The following is a 22,119-nucleotide window of genomic DNA, read 5'->3' on the forward strand; positions in this document are numbered from 1 at the left end:
GGCTGTCGTATGTCCGGGTTGTCATAAGTCGAGGAGAGACTGTTTTTTATCAATAAAGTGCTTGCATATATGTTTTTATTCATATTTTATTTCATGTACTGTATATGCTTACTACTGTACTAGAAAAATGTAATAATGTGTATTTTATCAATAAAGTGGTTGTAGTATATATGTTTTTATTAATTTTGTATTCACATTTATGCTGTTACTTTTTTCCAGTAAATTGATACTGCCACTTATACTTTTTTGTAGCAAAATTTGTTACTTTTTCTTGTTACTTTCTTTCCGATCACCGCTGCCGCCACATGGTCCGCAGCTGCTGCCTCGCCTCTGAATCTTACGTTGTGCAATGAATAGGTATTAGGCAGCTACCAAACAGGGAGGTACTACCGCCTGGGAAGATATTGGAAGCATAATATATTGTCTAATGGTAGACCCTGCTGCCATATGGCATCACGAAAATTGTGACCACGTCCCAGGTTGCTGATCTGACTTTCTGCCTCATTTACATACAATTGTAGGGTCTCAATTGTTTCTCTTACCATTGACAACACAACATACATATATTGTTTCTCACTCTTGATCTTTTTTCATTTTGTGTTTCTTTATGGTTCTTTAATATTATTGTTATTATTATTATTATTATTATTATTATTATTGTTATTATTATTATTATTGTTATAGTTATTGTTATTATTATTATTATTATTATTATTGTTATTGTTATTATTATTATTATTATTGTTATTATTGTTATTATTGTTGTTATTATTATTATTATTATTATTATTATTATTATTATTATTATTATTATTATTATTATTATTATTATTACCCCCCTAGGCCCCAATGTGGGTCAGTGACCTGTGCCTGGGTGGGCTAATCCCCATTAAAGAAAGAAAAAAAAAAGCTCCTGCTTCCTTGGGAAGGTGTAGAACCTGAACATGTATCCTGGCTGAAATGTTCATAAAGACTCGCTGCTTTATCACGAATAACCTTTTGGTTGACTGGCACATTTTTCCGACTCATGTCCTCAATCCATACACTAAACGCCATCTCCAACTTCTCCATACCTTTATCACGTATTTGATGTGTAAATTTAGCACTGTGCGGTGCACTATGAGCAACACTACTTCTTATTTCCTTGCCTTTCATCTTTATGGAACGAACAGTTGACTCGTTCACTCCAAATGCACGGCCGACCGCTGATGCACTCATGTAGCTATCAGGTTTATCTAACACTTTATTTTCTATGTCCGAGTCATGACTTTCTTCACTCTCTTTGTACCAGATGCACTACCACCAGTTAATGGCCTTTTGGGAGCCATGACAGTTATAATTAAAGTTAGAATTGCCCTCAGATGAGACTAGAGGGTGATGCAGGAGAACTCTCAGACGAGATTGCCTGGAGAACACAGCTGCACGGGATGCAGCGTGACATCATGACGTCGCATCATGGTGGACGCCCATGGTGTTTGAAATAAGCACCTTGCCTTTTTATGTTATTTTAATAGATAAAACCTCCCAGGCTCGTTTCACAGATAGTCAAAATCGCAAGAGTTGAATTTGCGTATGTTGCGGTACTGGTGTTCTTTCGAAAATTAACCTTGTTCTTTTTTTCCAGCAAATTCTTTTATCGGTTTATGTTAGCACACACTTGCTGCCAGTACCTTTTCAATGGAGAGCATAGCCAGTCCACTCAATTTCTCTTGAGACATAGTTGTCCTTAGATACAGTAGCTTTTTATCAATTTACTCCTCTAATGTCACTGTAACTGTCACCTACATGTTACACTAATTCTGCATTTGGGAAGGAATCATTGAGAGATTTTAGAAACTGAAGGACTTGAAGTGCATTTTTTGTTCCTTTGGGAAGGTGTTATTGGAGTACTCCAAACTCTGAAAACAACTCGGCTTCATCAATATCATGAGAATTTCCAACACTCGGTGACTTGACAAAATCAGAGTTGTGCTCAGCTAGTTACTGCACAGCTGCTATAATAAGTGTTAGAACCAAACGCCAATGTTCCTTTTCTTTATTCAAGTCTTGTAACATGTGTATCTATGATATTCATTGAGTATGGACCTTCTTTTCACCTCCAACCATTTGGTTAAGTTGAAGAAGTGTTCAATTGATGACTCATGATAATTTAGTCTCACTAAAATGCTTCCAATCAGCATAGCCTTCATTAACTAGTTTGTGTTGTATTTGAACTGTATAATTACAAACCAGGAGAGTACGAGGCTTGGGGCGGCCAGACTCGCCACCCGCTTGGGACAGCGGTTCTGAGTGCCGTAGTTATGAAAGTCATAGTTGTATGCATATTTTTTGTGCTGTAGGTGAAATTTAAGCAAATGTGACCTCCATAATACCGAATAATCACCTTATGAGCTGGACATGTGGTCCCTATCCCAATCTTGAACTGTGTTGTTCCTGTATAATACTGTTCTCTACTGTACAGTACTGTACTTAGTTTTATATTAATGTATGTTTGTTTAAGCTAAGATTTATTTTCAGCATTTTACAAAAAAATTTGATACCTGATTGATTTCATCAAAATTTGATATTTAGCATTTTAGTATAAATGCTCAGGCCAGTTTTTGTGCTTATGGAAATGTGGAATTTGAAGTAGCTTCATAGTCTGCTTTATGATGCTGAAAATTGTTTGGTAAACTGAAGTAGTGCTTTTTGCTGACTAGATTACACATCTTAAAATGTAACTCTTTTGTTTCATCAGGCTTCATACAGTCAAGAGGATGACGAACATTACCGCGGGGAATTTGGAACTGGCTATGTGGTGGGATCCTTCCCCAAAGATTTTGTGTATGGACCAGATGACCCTGACCAAGATTTGACTCCTATTTTTGCACCAGATCAAAAGCCCAAAATCTTGCTCATGGGCCTTAGGAGGTATGTAAATAAGTACTGTACAGGTAGTAGGTTTGAAATTGTGGTTTTTGAGATGATTAATTCATTTTCCTTGCTCTTGCACAGAAATGATGTTACAGTGAATATCACACAACTGTTGTTACACAAGTATTTTTAATTTCTGTGGATGGTTAACCTATTTGTAGTTTCTATGACAAACAATTAGAAATGCAGAGTTGTAAAAAGTACTGGACTTTGTTACTTAAGTAAAAGTACTGTTACATTGGCAAAATGTTACTCAAGTAGGAGTGCTGTACGTAAAAGTATTGAAATGTCAATGTACTCAAGTAAAAGTTTAAAAAAGTATCTCAATCTAAAAGTATCAAGTACTGAAAGTAAAAAGTAAAAAAAAAATATTTGTCTTAAATATTAAAAAATAAGTCCACAGTAAATTATAAAAAAAAAGTTAAGTAAAGATAAAAATGAAAGACACATGGCATTATACATGTTTATTTTCAAGTCTTTCTATTGAGATTAATCAATAACTGATTCTTGAAATTATGGCTGTCCATTCAGGATCTTTTAGGCCTAAATATACAGTAAGCCCAATATGACCTACCAAAAGAGAATACATTCAGCAGCTCTTCTCCCTACAATCCATCACAGGGATAGTGAATGGGCTGAAATTATATCCATCCAACAGTTTGATCACTTTCTTCATTATCCACACAAGTATCGTCGTCGTGGACTTATGGGCTGCAGACATAATGTTGTCTCTGCTAGTACTTGTATTAGGTTAGGATACAAACTTATCTGGCAAGTATCTGAGGTGGGGGATGACCCACACTTCTCTTCCTGTAAACTCTGTAACTGTCCCAGTGCTAACATCCTTCAACACTACTATATTGCCATGACTGTCCCACTGTCAGGGACCTCCTACCACAGGGAGAGTCACTAACCACTATATGTCACCACCAACTTATTCGTAATAATTTAGATTTAACTCTTGTACGCTACCCACGCTTTGGTGTGTGCCAATTCCCATTGTCCTTAGATCATATCAATATTGTCTCCATATCAAAAGTCACAGCGTGTCCTGCGAGACACGAGTACCAATGTATTAGTGTTTGACCGCAGGTTCTTGTGACTAGGCTTGTCGCCCCCTGGGGTGTAATAAATTAATCTGCCCAGCAGGACTAAACAGATGCTCACAAGCAGCAGCTGCAGGTAGTGGGGTGTTAAGCTTCAGAGATGAGTCACATAATGTTGGGAAAGACGTCAATAACTCCATTCCATCCCCTGGGCATGCCAAGTAGATATCATGCTCCTTCAGTTGAGGAGTTTGTGGATGAATATTGCCTCCATAGTGAATGAGTCTGACTAAAACCCATTGTGAACTACCCTCAAATTGGGGTATGGCTCTGGTGATGTTACTTTTCGATTTTAATTGATGAATGGCTGAATTTTTCACACCACGTAACATCTGGCAGGGGGGGGGGGGCGGCAGTGGTACTTAGTTATTTAAGCAGAATTTTATATACACTCAGTCTCACACATATGAATAGATATAGGCTTTATATCTAAAATGGAATTATGTAAAGCATTTTAGAATTACAGCTTCTTTGAAATTCATCTTAGATACAGGTACAGTAAACCTTCGATAGCTCGGCACATATGGGGCTCTGGCCTTGCCGAGTTATCCCAAATTCCGACCTATCAAGGCACTTTCCCCCTCCTACAAAAATACTACAAAAAAAATTATCGACCCATATATGTGTTCATGTAATTACTAAATGTAAAAAAAAAATTACTAGCACAGCAGGCAAAGATTGAAGCATCATAGTAGGAAACACAGATGCATGGTAGGTGACACAGAGGTATGGTAGGTGAAGCAGAGGCTTGGTAGGTGAAGCAGAGGCATGGTAGGTGACACAGAGGCATGGTAGGTGACACTGAGGCATGGTAGGTGATGCAGGTGGCCAAATGTGCCTAGGTTTTCCCAGATAATTTTATATATCAAGGCATTTCTCGAGTTATACTATAATATATTCCAAGACCATATCCATGTCGAATTATAGGAAATTCTGAGTTATCAAATGCTGAGTTATTGAGGGTGTACTGTACAGTCAACCCTCACTTTACGCGGTCCCACATTCCGCGTTTCCACGTTTACGCGGTGCCCTGCCAGAACCCAGGATGCTCACATTCCGCGGTGGGTGTACCCCTTTACGCGGGTGAAGTATAATTTTTTTATTTAGCTCATAAAATTCATACAAATTATCCAGCCAGAATATAATTTACATTGCTGGAATTCTTACAATTTGATGATCATTTTGAATATAAACATCATAGATTTTGCATTAGACATACAAATTTTAGATATAATGTTTACTCTGAATAAATATGTTATCTTTTGTGCAAAATATATGACATTTATATTCAAAATATCCTGGTCTTACAAGGAATCCAGCAATGTCAATTATATTATCCTAACTTTAGTCTGATTTATTATTTATTACTAAAAAGGTAAACAGTCTGGTATTCCCACACATTTATCTGGTGGGGGGGAGGGAGGGAGGAAGGGACCGGTGACCGACCACCTGGCATGTGTGAAGAATATTTTTTTTTTATTAACTGAAGATATTTGTTTTAGCTCATAAAATTCATACAAATTACCCGGCCAGAATATAATTTACATTGCTGGAATTCTTACAATTTGATGATCATTTTGAATATAAACATCATATATTTTGCATTAGACATAAAATTTTTAGATATAATGTTTACTCTGAGTAAATATGTTATCTTTTGAGCAAAATATATGACATTTATATTCAAAATATTCCTGGTTTTACAAGGAATCCAGCAATGTCAATTATATTATCCTAACTTTAGTTTGAGGTATTTATTACTATACCTGGTTTTCCCCCCAAAATTTCTCAAGAGGGAAGAGCCAGCGAGTGTAGTGTGAGAAGAGGGGGAGGGAGTCAGTCCAATTATTTGAATGGACATTAACTTGGCGACTGTATTTCTCTATTTCTCTTAAGTATTAATTGTGTGCATGTACCATCATAAAATTAAGATGTTATTTTTACAAGAACATAGGTATTGTGTTGGAAAAAGTGGAGTTTGGGGGTCAGCTGGTCTCTATTTCATTTAATCCCATATGTTATGTTATTCACTTTACGCGTTTCTCACTTTCCGCGGTACCCTGTGGGTTACATTAACCGCGTAAAGTGAGGGTTGACTGTATATGCAAATAACAACTGATGTCTAATGGGAAGCCCAAGTCCCTGAAGGAAAGGAAAGTGAAGAGGTTCAATCTGGGAGGGGTGATAAGAGAGTAGGCGAGGGGAGGTGGGTGGTCAAGGTGCTAATGGACACAAGAAGATCAAAGGGAAAGTCTGCTGTTGTGGCCGCTGCCACCTGATGTAACCTGACTTCACCTCACCTCACGAAACCTCTAGGTATGTGACAGCGTGGTGTCTCCCCACACCCACACCGTACCCTTCATGGCTCCACTCACACCATACCCTCCACCCACACAACTCTTTTACTATGGTTAGTATTTAATGAATTAATTAAAAATGTTAATAGTTTGTAACAAACATTAAAATTCTTTGTTTTGGGGCATGTAACGAGTAGCGATTTTTATTTTTTCAGTTGTATTGGAGTAAAATTATTAGAAAACCACACTTTAGTGAAAGTAAAAGTACGTATCTGTGCTAAAAATCTTAGTACAGTAGAACGCCGATTTAAAGCGATTCAATTTAAGATTATTGATTTAAAGCGACACCCACAATTAAGGACAATGTTTTAATTTAAAGTGAATCTTTCATATTTTGCTCGGGTCAATCTGGCATGCTACACTGTCCTAAGGGCAAAGCTGCACTGTACATATACTCAAAATAATGTACTAAGTGATTACTAAAATTTTTGTCTTGTGCAAACTATAGCATGTTTATATTTAAATTAATCACTATCTTATAAGAATTCCAGCAATGTAAATTATATTCTTCCCGGTCACTTCTGCGACATTTTATAAGCAAAAAACATAAACTCAAGCTAAGGGACATAAATAAACAAAAAATACTTCACTAGACCTTCGGCCCCAACTGTCAAACATGTCACTGTCGCTCCCCTCCCTCCCTCCCTCCCTCCCTCCCTCCCTCCCTCCATCTTCCAAGCCAGGGTTTGGTGTTTTAGGTTTAAAGTTTTTATTGTATATAATGTCACAGACTAAAGTTAGGAGAATATAATTTGTATTGCTGGAATCCTTGCAAGACAGCGAATAATTTGAATGTAAACGTCATATACAGGTTGTACCTCTCTAGTCCGGCAACCTCGGGACCTGACCGATGCCGGACCATGGAAATTGCCGGACCATGGAAATTGCCGGACCATGGAAATTCACCCTTTTCCTGGATAGATAGTGACTTGTGCTTATGCCTGGAAGCACTAGCACCACTTTCTCTGCGTCATGGTCTCTTTGAAGACATATTGAAGGGTTAAATGTCGTATAGTAGCTTCTCAAATTTCGCGAGTTTTTAATTCTTAACGTATTTTATTGGAACACACAAAAAATAAATAAATAAAAATTTTGACGGCGGAAACTTGAATTTCGACGGGTTTGAACGGCCCGCCAACGTGCAGACGACGTGCATAATCGTGTAAACAGCGTCATTTCTCTTATGTACAAAAGATTCATTATTGTTTATTACTGAATGTCTTTTTTATTGAATTAATGTTTATATGTGCAAAATGAGCAATACAATTCATTAATAATACGTAGAAAATTAAAACACATGAGGAAATGACACAGCATTGTTTTCGTTGATTACAAAACCAGTGACTGACTGGTTCTACATATAAAACTGAAGAAAATAAGACCTTGGTTGTAGCTGTAGTAAAATTAATATGGTTGTTTTAAGTAATGTTATTTAATGTTAATAAATGTAACAATAGAAGTAGCTAACGATAATGGTAAAGAAAAAGAGAGATCGCATATGTAAGTGCGCATGCGCACACGTGAAAACATATCGTCATTACTTTACATAAGAATATGAAAGCAACACTTATTTACTGTTCATATATATTTTAATTAATGTTTCTGAATTTGTTTTTATTGAATTAATGTACGTGTGTGCAAAATTAACAATACAATTTATTAATAATACGTGGAATATTAGAGGAGACGAGACCGCTGCCGGCATTGTTTATGTTAAAGCTTACGAAACCAGTGACTGATTGGTTCTACATATAAAACTGAAGAAAATAAGACCCTGAGTTTAGCTGTAGTAAAATTAATGTAAAAAATGAATATGGTTGCTTGAAGTACCTGTAATGTTATTTAATGTTAATAAATGGAACAATATAAGTAGCTAACCATTAATGGTAAAAAAAAAAGTGAGACTGCTCGTATGTAAGTGCGCACATGTGAAAATATATCGTCATTACTCTACATAAGAATATGAAAGCAACACTTATTTACTGCTCATATATATTGAAGGGTTAAATGTTGTACTCTGTATAGACAAGCAGAGAGAGAGAGAGAGAGAGAGAGAGCAGCCGAACTGCCGGATGTAAACAAACCTTAATTTCCCGCGGCTTTGTTGTTGTTTTTTTACGGGGATTAGCCCACCCGGGCATAGGTCACTGACCCACATTGGGCCTGAGGGGCAAAAATTTAATACTCCTGTAATAATAATAATAATTCAGATAAGTAAAAAAAAAAAAAAAAAAAAAAGCTGCCTATCTACCTATTGGACAAACTAAAATCGTTCCGGACCACGGGAGTTTCCGGACCACAGAATGCCGGACTAGAGAGGTACAACCTGTATTTTGGACAAAAGATAAAATTTTTTGGTCTGTAATAAAATTCTTAAATTAGAACTAAAATTTGTATGTAATGCGATCTATAGCATACAGTGACCCCTCGGTTAACGAACTCAATCCGTTCCAGAAGGTCGTTCGTTAACCGAAAAGTTCGTTAACCGAAACCATTGTTTCAATGGGTTTTTGGGTAATTGGTTCCAGCTCACCGAAAATTTCCTAAATTCAACAAAAATGGTAGAAAAGTTCACTTACTTTGAGGTGTGTTTGTAGAAGGCTCCTGGATGATGATGATGATGATGATGATGATGGGATTTAGAATGGGGGTGGAGGAGAAGGAAGAAGAGAAGGCATTAGGGTGGAAGAGAAGTCACCCCATGGCGCCATTTGACCCATAAAATTTTAGCTCTTGGTGTAATTCAAGATTATTTTCTTTAAATCAACACTGCACTGCATTATATATTGTCAATATGTAAAATATATTTCAAAATGACCAATAATTTGCTTGGAAACACAGAAAAAAAGTGTTTAGTTGAAGAGAGTCTCAAGCAAGATGTTACCTCCAGTGAAAACAGAGAGAGACTAACGCCTGTTTGCTGTGTTAAGAGGCTGGATGCCGCGCATTAAACTAGTCACTTTACCTTCAATTATGTTCAATAATCGTTAAAATGACTAAAAAATTGAATATTAAACTTTTAAAACTATTGAATAGTATAAACTTCTTGATATTTACTAAAATAGTAAGGAATTTAAGCCCTAGAACCGATTTATGTATTTGTGGACTGATACTAAAGCTGGTTGCCCGGTCAGTGCAAGCGAAAACATGTTGAGGTCGGTTCGTAAGAAATTCGTTAACCGAATTGAAGATCCTTATGGAAGGCAGTTCGTTAACCGAAATTTCGTTAACCGAGGCGTTCGTTAAACGAGGGGTCACTGTATTTATATTCAAATTAATTACTATCTTATAAGAATTCCAGCAATGTTAATTATATTCTCCCAGGTCAGTTTAGTGACATTTTATAAGTGAAAAACTTAAAGTCACTCTTAAGGACAGATAAATAAATAAGCACTAGACCTTGGCATCAACTGTCAAACATATCACCTCACCTCCCTCCCCCCCCCATCTTTCCAGCCAGTAAACAGACCTTTTCGCATCCTTTAATTTTAGCTGTGTTGATTTATGAGTGTTTGTTTTAACATAATACTACAAAAAACTGTTTTGTTTATTCTAGGAATGGGCTGAGGTGCATCTGGGTAGATTGTCAGTCTTTTTAGTATTTTGTGTTTCTCTCAAGTACCAAACTAAATTATTCCATTGAAACAACACTTCGATTTAGTGCGAATTCCGTTTAAAGTTTAAAGCAACCTCTCTTGGAACCTATCTCGTGTTATATCGACGTTCTACTGTACCTTTTAAAAAGTAGATAATAAAAAATGATACTTGAGTACAGTACTCAAGTGAATTTATTTTGTTACTTTACACCTCTATAGAAATGGTATTCTTTAGTCTGAAACTGTTTGCTTATAAGTTACATATATGGGTCTTATGCAGCTCTGTTATTTCATACAGCAGATACATGAGAGGTCTGTATGTATCTTTGGGGCAGAAGACTGGAGTAGCAACACACCTAAAACAGCTTGTACCACATAATGTCACACTGCATTGCATTACTCACAAATTAAGAGTTGGCAGTACTTAATCAAATGAAGAATGTTCGTTAATTAGATATCTTTGAGAGAACACTCATATCAGTGTTCAAGTTATATTACATTTTGCAAAGAAGCAGCATGAACTCCCAGAATTGGACAGCTTCTTGAAAAGAACGTTGTTCACTTTAGTGGATTAAAAAACATATGGTTGTTGCCAAATTGACCGAGGTGTCGGAAATCCAGTGAAAAAGCCGTTTTTTTTTTTCTAAAAAAACAGTTTTGTGATATAGTCCAGAATGCGACGTCTAGCTTTATACCTAGGTATGTAAATGCCTAGCACTAACTCGCCAGGCCAATTTACAGGCAATTAAAACATCTAATAATTACAGTTTCTCTCCGACTTATGAATTACAGTTTTACCCCGCCTAACGCGGTTTCACTTAACGCGTTTTCGCATATACGCGGTGCCTTGCCAAAGCTGAACTTTCACTTAACGCGGATTTTTTCCACATATACGCGGTGAGTGTCCGAGACGCTATTTTTAGATTTGCCCCACCCGCCACCCTGCCTGACTGCCTGTTTTAGCTCATAAAATTCATACAAATTACCAGGCCAGAATATAATTTACATTGCTGGAATTCTTATAATTTGGTGATCATTTTGAATATAAACATCATATATTTTGCTTTAAACTTACAATTTTTAGATAAAAATTTTTCTCTAGGTAACTATGGTATCTTTTGTGCAAAATATATGACATTTATATTCAAAATATTCCTGGTCTTACAAGGAATCCAGCAATGTCAATTATATTATCCTAACTTTAGTTTGAGGTATTATTTATTAAAATTTAGTGGTTATCCCACACATCTCCTTGGGACGGTTGGTGGGGGGTGGGGGGGAGGGAGGGACCAACCGACCATCTGTTACCCTGTGAAGAATTATTATTTTTTTTTATTAACTGAAGATATTTGTTTTAGCTCATAAAATTCATACAAATTACCCGGTCAGAATATAATTTACATTGCTGGAATTCTTATAATTTGGTGATCATTTTGAATATAAACATCATATATTTTGCTTTAAACTTACAATTTTTAGATAAAATTTTTTCTCTAGGTAACTATGTTATCTTTTGTGCAAAATATATGACATTTATATTCAAAATATTCCTGGTCTTACAAGGAATCCAGCAATGTCAATTATATTTTCCTAACTTTAGTTTGAGGTTATCCCACACATCTCCTTGGGACGGTTGGTGGGGGGTGGGGGGGGGAGGGAGGGACCGACCGACCATCTGTTAGCCGGCTGTGTAGTGTGAGAGGGGGAGGGAGTTGAGTCCATTATTTGAATGGACATTAACTTGGCGACTGTATTTCTCTATTTCTCTTAAGTATTAATTGTGTGCATGTACCATCATAAAATTAAGATGTTATTTTTACTACAACATAGGTATGTGCCTTCAAAAAGTGGAGTTTGGGGGTCGGGCCGGTTTCTATTGGAATTAATCCCATATGTTCTGTTGTTCACTTAACGCGGATTTCACTTAACGCGGGACCCTCTGGGTTCAATTGACCGCGTTAAGTGGGGTACAACTGTACTCGACTTACGACCACCCGGACATACGATCGCCTCAGTCGTACCAAAATTTTATCAAATTACGTATTTTCGAGTCCCAACGTTAGTGATTGCGCTGTGTACTGACAAAATTTTTGTTTGTAATTCACTTTAAAATGGCTGGCAAGCTTAAAAGTGAGAGTTTTGTGGTGCTGAGAAGAAAAAGAGACACCCATTTTAGATTTTCTATGTATTATTTAAGCATTTTCAACTTACAACCTGGATTTGGGTCCCTAACCCCGTCGTAAGTCGGGGAGGAGCTGTACTTAAATACGTAATATTAGGAGGATACGTCGCTACCTGGCATTTAATTGCAATTTTCAAAACCCCCTCCCGCATCCTCCATCACACGCACTGCCACCGTCATCTCTTGCCCTAGAGCGAGCAGTAAACAGATGTCAACTCTCGAGGGGTGAAGATGGGTGGGATGTCGACGTCGCATTCTGGACTATATAAAAAAACTGGTTTTTAGAAAAAAACGGCTTTTTGTTCAATCCAGAATGCGACGTCTAGCTTTGAATACCCGGGCAGGAGGTGGAGAGGGAGGTGACATTGCGTATAAGGCTCCGCTGGCTTAGGTCCAGATTATGATTATAAACTGTTTGGAATATTTTCCAATATTAGGAACATTTACCGAAAGATAAAATGTTAATTTACATATCCCAATTAGGATACAGGCATCCCCCGCGTTACGGAAGCCCGGGTTACGGAATTTTGCTCTTACGGAATTTGTAAATTATGACCAATAATTTCGCGTTACGGCCCGTAAATCCGCCCTTACGGAAATTGGGGTAAATTTTAACAAACACAAGGCCTCATACATGCCATTCAGACTGGCAGACTTGACAAGTTTTACCAACCATAAAGACAGTTGAAGCTTTAAACATCACTCACAATGGATCTTGAATATTCCAACTGTAAACAGACATACCAACTGTAAACAGACATACCTAAGTTGCCTCAACAATTGCAACCCCAGTTGCAATATCAAATTCTGTGTCACTACTGGAGATGTTCTGGGTACTTGGTTCTAACTACAGGAGCGAGCATAAACACCTGTAGAGTTCTGTAGGTTCTTATTAACGGAAATATACAGGGGTGCGCTTACAAGAGCAGGTAGTCCTTACACTCCTATAGGGTCAACTGACCTCACTCTGACCTCTCGGGCGACATGTGGTAAGTGGTATACTAGCAGCTTCCAGATGTCGCCAGGTACATTTATCTAAGCGTGCGGTGACATGAAACGGGCATTGCCACACGCTACTGACTAGAGAAATAATGTGTATACAGTGACCCCTCGTTTAACGAACACCTCGGTTAACGTAATTTCGGTTAACGAACTGCCTTCCATAAGGATCTTCAATTCGGTTAACGAAAAAAAATTCGCTTAACGAACTTCTTACGAACCGACCTCAACATGTTTTCACTTGCACTGACCGGGCAACCAGCTACATTAATCGGTTCTAGGGCTTAAATTCCTTACTATTTTTGTAAATATCAAGAAGTTTATACTATTCAATAATTTTAAAAGTTTAATATTCAATTTTTTAGTCATTTTAATAATTATTGAACAAAATTGAAGGTAAAGTGACTAGTTTAATGCGCGGCATCCAGCCTCTTAACACAGCAAACAGGCGTCAGTCTCTCTCTGTTTTCACTGGAGGTAACATCTTGCTTGAGACTCTCTTCAACTAAACGCTTTTTTTCTGTGTTTCCAAGTAAACTATTGGTCATTTTGAAATATATTTTATATATTGACAATATATAATGCAGTGCAGCGTTGATTTAAAGAAAATAATCTTGAATTAAACCAGAGAGCTAAAATTTTATGGGTGAAATGGCACCATGGGGTGACTTCTCTTCCACCCCAATGCCTTCTCTTCTTCCTTCCCCTCCACCCCCATTCTAAATCCCATCATCATCATCATCATCCAGGAGCCTTCTACATACACACCTCAAAGTAAGTGAACTTTTTTACAATTTTTGTTGAATTTAGGAAATTTTCGGTGAGCTGGAACCAATTACCCAAAAACCCATTGCAACAATGGTTTCGGTTAACGAACGTTTCGGTTAACGAACAACCTTCTGGAACGGATTGAGTTCGTTAACCGAGGGGCCACTGTATTTTGCCCCCCTGCGTGGGGTCAGTGACCTGTGCCCGCTGGGCTAATATATATATATATATATATATATATATATATATATATATATATATATATATATAGCAGCAGCAGTATATATATATATATATATATATATATATATATATATATATATATATATATATATATATATATATATATATATATATATATATATATATATATACATATATATATATATATATATATATATATATATATATATATATATATATATATATATATATATATATATATATATATATATATATATATATATATATATATATATATATATATATATATATATATATATATATATATATATATATATATATATATATATATATATATATATATATATATATATATATATATATATATATATATATATATATATATATATATATATGGACAATTGTGTGTATGTAGGGGAGGGGGGGGGTTCTGGATAAATTGGGTAGATGAAGGCACTTTAACCATAACCCTAATATTCTACATCAGGTCAAAGAATCATGACAATATTTCATTACAGATACAGCTCCTCCCTGACTTACGACAGGGTTAGGGACCCAAATCCAGGTCTTAAGTCGAAAATGCTTAAATAATAGATAGAAAATCTCAAATGGGTGTCTCTTTTTCTTCTCAGCACCACAAAACTCTCACTTTTTAGCTTGCCAGCCATTTTAAAGTGAATTACAAACGAAAATTTCTCTGTGTACTGACGTTGGGACTCGAAAATATGTAATTTGACAAAATTTTGGTACGACTGAGGTAGGTCGTAAGTGCGGGTAGTCGTAAGTCGAGTAGGTCGTAAGTCGGGGAGGAGTTGTAACTGCAGGGAGCCCTTAGCCTTTCGGGTATCAGACACTGTTTGCTTAACGACGCGATTTTCGCTATAGACCAACCATTTTCGAACATCTGTAACAACTCCAGCTTCTTAGCTATACTAGTAAGCTTCGTGCACTTCCTTTTGGGTGCCATCATTACACTTCACAACAGTCACAAGGCACAAGAAATCTCGCACAAAATACACGAGGAACAACAAAAGAGGTAGCGAGATGGTGTATACACACTGAGATTACAAGCGAGACTGAGTAGGGATGCTTGCTGTGAGTAGTGGTGGGAGATGCAGACAGGGTCCATTTTAGCACTGGTTGAGTAAATATGGCACATGGACTGAAAGAGAGAGACCGGATTTGAATTTGCCACATCCAGATGTCGTCCGGACCAACCAAAATCCGCATATGAGAGGTCCGGAAGTGCGAGGGTTTACTGTATTATTGATTTAATATTATATTCCACTATGATCAGCCTCTTATGGCGTACTATTCATCGTAAATAATATAAAGTCTTCAAAAACAGAAAAAAGTATACAGTTGGGTCTCACATTACGCGGTTAATGTAACCCGGAGGGTACCGCGGAAAGTGAGGAACGCGTAAAGTGAACAACATAACATATGGGATTAATTGAAATGGAGTCCAGGCCGATCCCCAAACTCCACTTTTTGACGACACACAACTATGTTGTAGTAAAAATATTATCTTAACTTTATGATGGCATGCACACACAATTAATAATTAAGAGAAATATCAATAATATTAGGTTTTTTAACACTTACATTAGTAGAAAAGATGGCTGGGCACACGGGGATGGGCGGTTGGTTCCGAGGCAGAGGGCAGATTATTGGCCCTCACCTGTATCACTTGTATCAATTGTATCACTATCCACCACAGAGGCTTGCAGGGCCTCTTTGTCAAACCCCCCAAAGTTCATTTAAGTCCATATCCTCACTATAATTATCACTATCACTGACTTGGGCCGGCTGTAGTGGGTGGCGGGTGAAGAACTGGTAATGTTTTGATGACTGGGCGACCTTGTGCGCACCATTTTCGCTCCTCTTACACAACATGGCGGATGGCGGGAGGTTTGGATCCAAAAATGGCGCGGCTTGCCAGCCGCTCTCCGCGTAATGGGGTTCACGACCGCGGAATGTGAGCATGTTAGGTTCCGGCAGGGCACCGCGTTAACGGTGAACCGCGGAATGCGGGACCGCGTAATGTGAGGGTTGACTGTATATGTATTTTTACGTGAAAATAAAAGATTAAAGTTTTTCGAAGGTGACGTCTTACTTTATCTACTCTCCCTCCTCCCTCCTTCAACATAGCAACCTAACAAAGAAATTACTCTAAGAGAAGCTATTTATTATGATGAGAAATAAAATAAAATAAGGTATCCTGATAAAGTTATTGACTCTACTTTATAATTTTTATTTAATAATGCCATTATGGAGACTGACTTGATAGAGCATGACAGTGTGCACGACAGAGATATATCAATGGTAGGTGGGAGTTTTTGGGGGGTGGCTGGTTCCTAACCTTCTGAATTTGTTGTACTGTACTGTATTATTATGGGATTTATTGCCTTGAAAATTGTTGATTCACTATCCATTGACTTTTGGCAGTCCGCATATATGTCTGTTTTCGATGTATACTGTACCTGACTAACTGTATATATATTTCAGTTATAACTAGTAAATGAGTTTTTCATTTATTTGAATTTCCTGTATAAGTTATTCCTTGCTTTTTAGTATTGTACAGTAATCACAGTAACTGTAGAATATATTATCATTATCAAGCCTTTTGTTTTCTTCACAATTGTGTTTTAATTAAATTATCTATTTTTATATTTGTAGGAGTGGAAAATCTTCAATTCAGAAGGTTGTGTTTCACAAAATGACACCAAATGAAACTCTCTTCTTGGAGTCAACAAACAAGATTGAATCTGAAAATATCTCAAATTCCTCCTTTGTTCAGTTCAAGATTCTTGATTTTCCTGGACAAATTGATTTCTTTGAGCCATCATTTGATTCTGAGAAGATTTTTGGAGGACATGGAGCACTTGTATTTGTCATAGATGCACAGGTATGTACATGTATTTACTAGTACTGTGTGTGTGTGTTTTAACCCCTTAGCTCATTTTCGCAAGTATATATCCCAAGTTAATTCCAGGGTGGCATTCCCATATGTGGGAAAGTTAACTATTTGTGCAAGGTGGAGGTGTTGGGTGATGTCACTGATGTCTAACTCATTAAAGTCACCGCATATCACTAGTTTAGCACATGGAAATCTGGATCTCAGGGAGTTAGCAGTGTCTATTATATGAGTACAGTAATCAGTACATTGGCGGTTGGTGCGTGGGGGGGGGTTGATATAACAAACAAACAATGAGAGAGGTGTGTGTGTGTGTGATAATAATTAACAGTATTGAAAGAGCATGGCAGCCGGAAGGCTGAAAATATGCAATTATATAATTGGGGAATGGTTCTCTTGATTTACAAATGATGTACAAGTAACATAAGTGATACAAATATGATATATAATAATTAAGTGTTGATAATTTTTACATTGGTTGGGACTGGGCTGTTCTTGTAGCAATCAGTTCGTGCTCGTATGGGCTGGATGCGGTTGGGCAGGTGTGTGGCCACGTGGCCAGGCCAGTAGCTTGGGACACTGCAGGTGTGCTCCATCCTTCAGGTTAGGTCAGGTGAAGCCATCAGGTCAGGTCAGATCCAGCCACAATCAGTAGTGTGTGTGTGTGTGTGTGTGTGTGCGCGTGCGTGCGTGCGTGCGTGCGTAATAATAATAATAATTAACGGTTTATTGAAAGAGCTTGGCAGCCAGAAGGCTGAAAATATACAGTTACATATTTGGGGAATGGGTTACGAATTACAAATAATATACAAGTGACATAAGTGACACAAATAAGACATATAGTAACTTAGATGGGGATCAGCTCAAACTACAGTTCATTTCAACATAGTGTCAGTGTAGGGAGCAGTGTTTACTGGGAGTGAATACACTGATTTATTACATGTTATTGATAATTTTTACAATGGTTGGGACTGGGCTGTTCTTATAGCGATCAGTTCGTGCACGTATGGGCTGGATGCGGTTGTGGTGTCGAACAGCAATTCTCGGACAGGGGATCTCAGGTGGTAGTAGGGGCCGGTGTCGGGGATGGTGTAGAAGCTTCTTACCAAATTTGCAGATGAGGCCGTGGTGATGGTCAGTGAGAGTCGAAAGGGTCAGTGTGTTGAGCGCTTCTTGATATGTGGAGTAGGAAGGGGAGAGAATAATCTTGCATGCCCTCTTTTGCACTTTTTCTAGGTGTTTACGTTGTGTGGCATTTAGGGAGGAAGACCAGGTGGGGGAGGCATAGGTGAGCTTGGGAAGTATGAATGTTGTGTATACACTGAGGAGCTCGTGTGCAGGAACTCCGAGGGACTTGAGTCGGCGGAGGAGGTGGAGACGGAAACTGGAGGATTTGACAACTTCACTGACGTGTGGTTTCCAATTTAGTTTGTTGTCTATGGTGACGCCGAGGAGCTTCGTGGAATCTACAACCTGGAGTGTGTTCGGACCTAGGGTAATGGAAGGAGGTGGGACAATGTCGGAGGAGAGGTTGATGTGCATAACCATGGTCTTGGTATGGTTGATGGTGACATGGTTGTTGGTGGCCCAGTTTTGGAGACTGTTCAATAAATCCTGAAGGGCGGTATAGTTGGGAGCAGAATTGTTGACGCTGATCCCAATGGTGGAGTCGTCGACATATTTCCAGCGAGCAGGGGTTTCTCTTAGGGCATCATTGATGAGCATAAGGAAGCAGAGTGGTCCCATCTTGGTGCCTTGGGGGACGCCACAGGTGAGTGACTGAGAGGTGGAGACAGCCCCTCGGAAGCGTACAGCTTGGCGTCGGTCACTGAGGAAGTCTGTAAGCCATGGTATGAGACTTCTCCGAAGCCCGAGGTCAATAGCTTTGTTTATGATTATATTGTGGTCGACTAGGTCGAACGCTTTAGTGAAATCAATGAAGGCGACAGCTACAGACGTTTTTCGTTTCTCGAGATGGCGGTATATGTAATCGAGAAAGCTGACAAGACAGTGAGTGGTGGAGGAAGTTTTCATGTTGCCAAATTGCTGAGGGTCTACGACTCCTGCAATATCAGCATAAGCCCAGTCAAACACAAAACTTTCACAGATTAGGCTGGGTATTGGGGTGATTGCAATAGGTCGTAGCTGATTTAAGGATTGTGGGCTGGTTGACTTGGGCACTGGTGATACATAAGAGGTCTTCCAGTCAGCTGGGCATCTGGCTTGACTGAGAGAAGCATTGATGATGGAGCAGAGGGGTTTAGCAAGCTCCGGGGAGAACTCCTTGAATAGTTTCATTGGTAAGTCAATGGGGGTGGTAGAGCGTTTTAATTTTAGTTTGTCCAGGCGTTTTGCTACGTCAAATTCCTCTACTAAGTCAGTGGGAAGGGGGCTGGTAGGTAAGCAGGGAGAGTGGTTGTGTCAAGCCGTGGGAGCGTCTGGCATATAGTAGCGAAATGGTTATTTGTTTGCTCAGCTGCGTCAACATTAGTGAGATGGCTAAGGAAGGGGAGGGGGTGTGTCATATTGTTTAGTCCACAGAGTTCTTTAAGCTTACCATACCATTGACTGATGTTGGTCTGCTTCAGGTGTTGTAATTTGGTTGGGTAGTGGGACTTCTTTGCAGTGCGTATTTCGCGGATGACTCTGTTGCGAAGTGACCTGTAGCGGATGTGGTCATTGAGATGAAAGGCTCTGTCTCTCTGTTGCATAAGTCTTTTGATCCGAGGTGTGATCCAGGGCAAGTCAGCTGGGTGAGATCTGACGGACTTCTCGGGGAAGAAGTGGTGGTGAGCTTCGTGGTGGTGTTGGTATAATTTATCCGTGTGTGTGTGTGTGTGTGTGTGTGTGTGTGTGTGTGTGTGTGTGTGTGTGTGTGTGTGTGTGTGTGTGTGTGTGTGTGTGTGTGTGTGTGTGTGTGTGTGTGTGTGTGTGTGTGTGTGTGTGTGTGTGTGTGTGTGTGTGTGTGTGTGTGTGTGTGTGTGTGTGTGTGTGTGTGTGTGTGTGTGTGTGTGTGTGTGTGTGTGTGTGTGTGTGTGTGTGTGTGTGTGTGTGTGTGTGTGTGTGTGTGTGTGTGTGTGTGTGTGTGTGTGTGTGTGTGTGTGTGTGTGTGTGTGTGTGTGTGTGTGTGTGTGTGTGTGTGTGTGTGTGTGTGTGTGTGTGTGTGTGTGTGTGTGTGTGTGTGTGTGTGTGTGTGTGTGTGTGTGTGTGTGTGTGTGTGTGTGTGTGTGTGTGTGTGTGTGTGTGTGTGTGTGTGTGTGTGTGTGTGTGTGTGTGTGTGTGTGTGTGTGTGTGTGTGTGTGTGTGTGTGTGTGTGTGTGTGTGTGTGTGTGTGTGTGTGTGTGTGTGTGTGTGTGTGTGTGTGTGTGTGTGTGTGTGTGTGTGTGTGTGTGTGTGTGTGTGTGTGTGTGTGTGTGTGTGTGTGTGTGTGTGTGTGTGTGTGTGTGTGTGTGTGTGTGTGTGTGTGTGTGTGTGTGTGTGTGTGTGTGTGTGTGTGTGTGTGTGTGTGTGTGTGTGTGTGTGTGTGTGTGTGTGTGTGTGTGTGTGTGTGTGTGTGTGTGTGTGTGTGTGTGTGTGTGTGTGTGTGTGTGTGTGTGTGTGTGTGTGTGTGTGTGTGTGTGTGTGTGTGTGTGTGTGTGTGTGTGTGTGTGTGTGTGTGTGTGTGTGTGTGTGTGTGTGTGTGTGTGTGTGTGTGTGTGTGTGTGTGTGTGTGTGTGTGTGTGTGTGTGTGTGTGTGTGTGTGTGTGTGTGTGTGTGTGTGTGTGTGTGTGTGTGTGTGTGTGTGTGTGTGTGTGTGTGTGTGTGTGTGTGTGTGTGTGTGTGTGTGTGTGTGTGTGTGTGTGTGTGTGTGTGTGTGTGTGTGTGTGTGTGTGTGTGTGTGTGTGTGTGTGTGTGTGTGTGTGTGTGTGTGTGTGTGTGTGTGTGTGTGTGTGTGTGTGTGTGTGTGTGTGTGTGTGTGTGTGTGTGTGTGTGTTCACTTTACGCGGTTAATGTAACCCACAGGGTACCGCGGAAAGTGAGAAACGTAAAGTGAATAACGTTAATAACATAACATATGGGATTAAATGAAATAGAGACCAGCTGACCCCCAAACTCCACTTTTTCCAACACAATACCTATGTTCTAGTAAAAATAACATCTTAATTTTATGATGGTACATGCACACAATTAATACTTAAGAGAAATAGAGAAATACAGTCGCCAAGTTAATGTCCATTCAAATAATGGACTCAACTCCCTCCCCCTCTTCTCACACTACACTCGCTGGCTCTTCCCTCTCTGAGAAATTTTGGGGGAAAACCAGGTATAGTAATAAATAATACCTCAAACTAAAGTTAGGATAATATAATTGACATTGCTGGATTCCTTGTAAGACCAGGAATATTTTGAATATAAATGTCATATATTTTGCACAAAAGATAACATATTTACTCAGAGTAAACATTATATCTAAAATTTGTATGTCTAATGCAAAATCTATGATGTTTATATTCAAAATGATCATCAAATTGTAAGAATTCCAGCAATGTAAATTATATTCTGGCCGGGTAATTTGTATGAATTTTATGAGCTAAAACAAATATCTTCAGTTAATAAAAAAAAAAAATATTCTTCACGACACTATCTGTCAATCAAAGTACCCCACCTTGCCTCCCCCCCTCTTCCAACCGCGCCAGATGGTCGGTCCGTCCCAACCCTCCCTTCAAGAGAAAGGTTGGGTGAAAAAACTAGATTTTAACATTTAGTATTAAATAATACCTCAGATTAAAGTTAGGATAATATAATTGACATTGCTGGATTCCTTGTAAAACCAGGAATATTTTGAATATAAATGTCATATATTTTGCACAAAAGATAACATATTTACTCAGAGTAAACATTATATCTAAAATTTGTATGTCTAATGCAAAATATATGATGTTTATATTCAAAATGATCATCAAATTGTAAGAATTCCAGCAATGTAAATTATATTCTGGCCTGGTAATTTGTATGAATTTTATGAGCTAAAACAAATATCTTCAGTTAATAAAAAAAAAAAATATTCTTCACACCGTGCCAGATGGTCGGTCAGTCC

General features: G+C 38.6%; 1 protein-coding gene across 1 annotated transcript in view; it reads left to right on the top strand.

The window, feature by feature from the left end:
- The window catches only part of LOC121873208 (ras-related GTP-binding protein C-like), a 91,957-nt gene that overhangs the window by 23,321 nt on the left and 46,517 nt on the right, over positions 1–22,119 (top strand). The window contains exons 2-3 of the mRNA XM_042376561.1: positions 2,738–2,910; positions 16,805–17,033. Coding sequence (XP_042232495.1) covers positions 2,738–2,910; positions 16,805–17,033 — 402 coding nt within the window. The remainder of the gene's footprint in view (positions 1–2,737; positions 2,911–16,804; positions 17,034–22,119) is intronic.

Source organism: Homarus americanus, unplaced genomic scaffold (assembly GCF_018991925.1).
Source record: "Homarus americanus isolate GMGI-L3 unplaced genomic scaffold, GMGI_Hamer_2.0 scaffold32929, whole genome shotgun sequence".
Lineage (NCBI taxonomy): Eukaryota > Metazoa > Arthropoda > Malacostraca > Decapoda > Nephropidae > Homarus > Homarus americanus.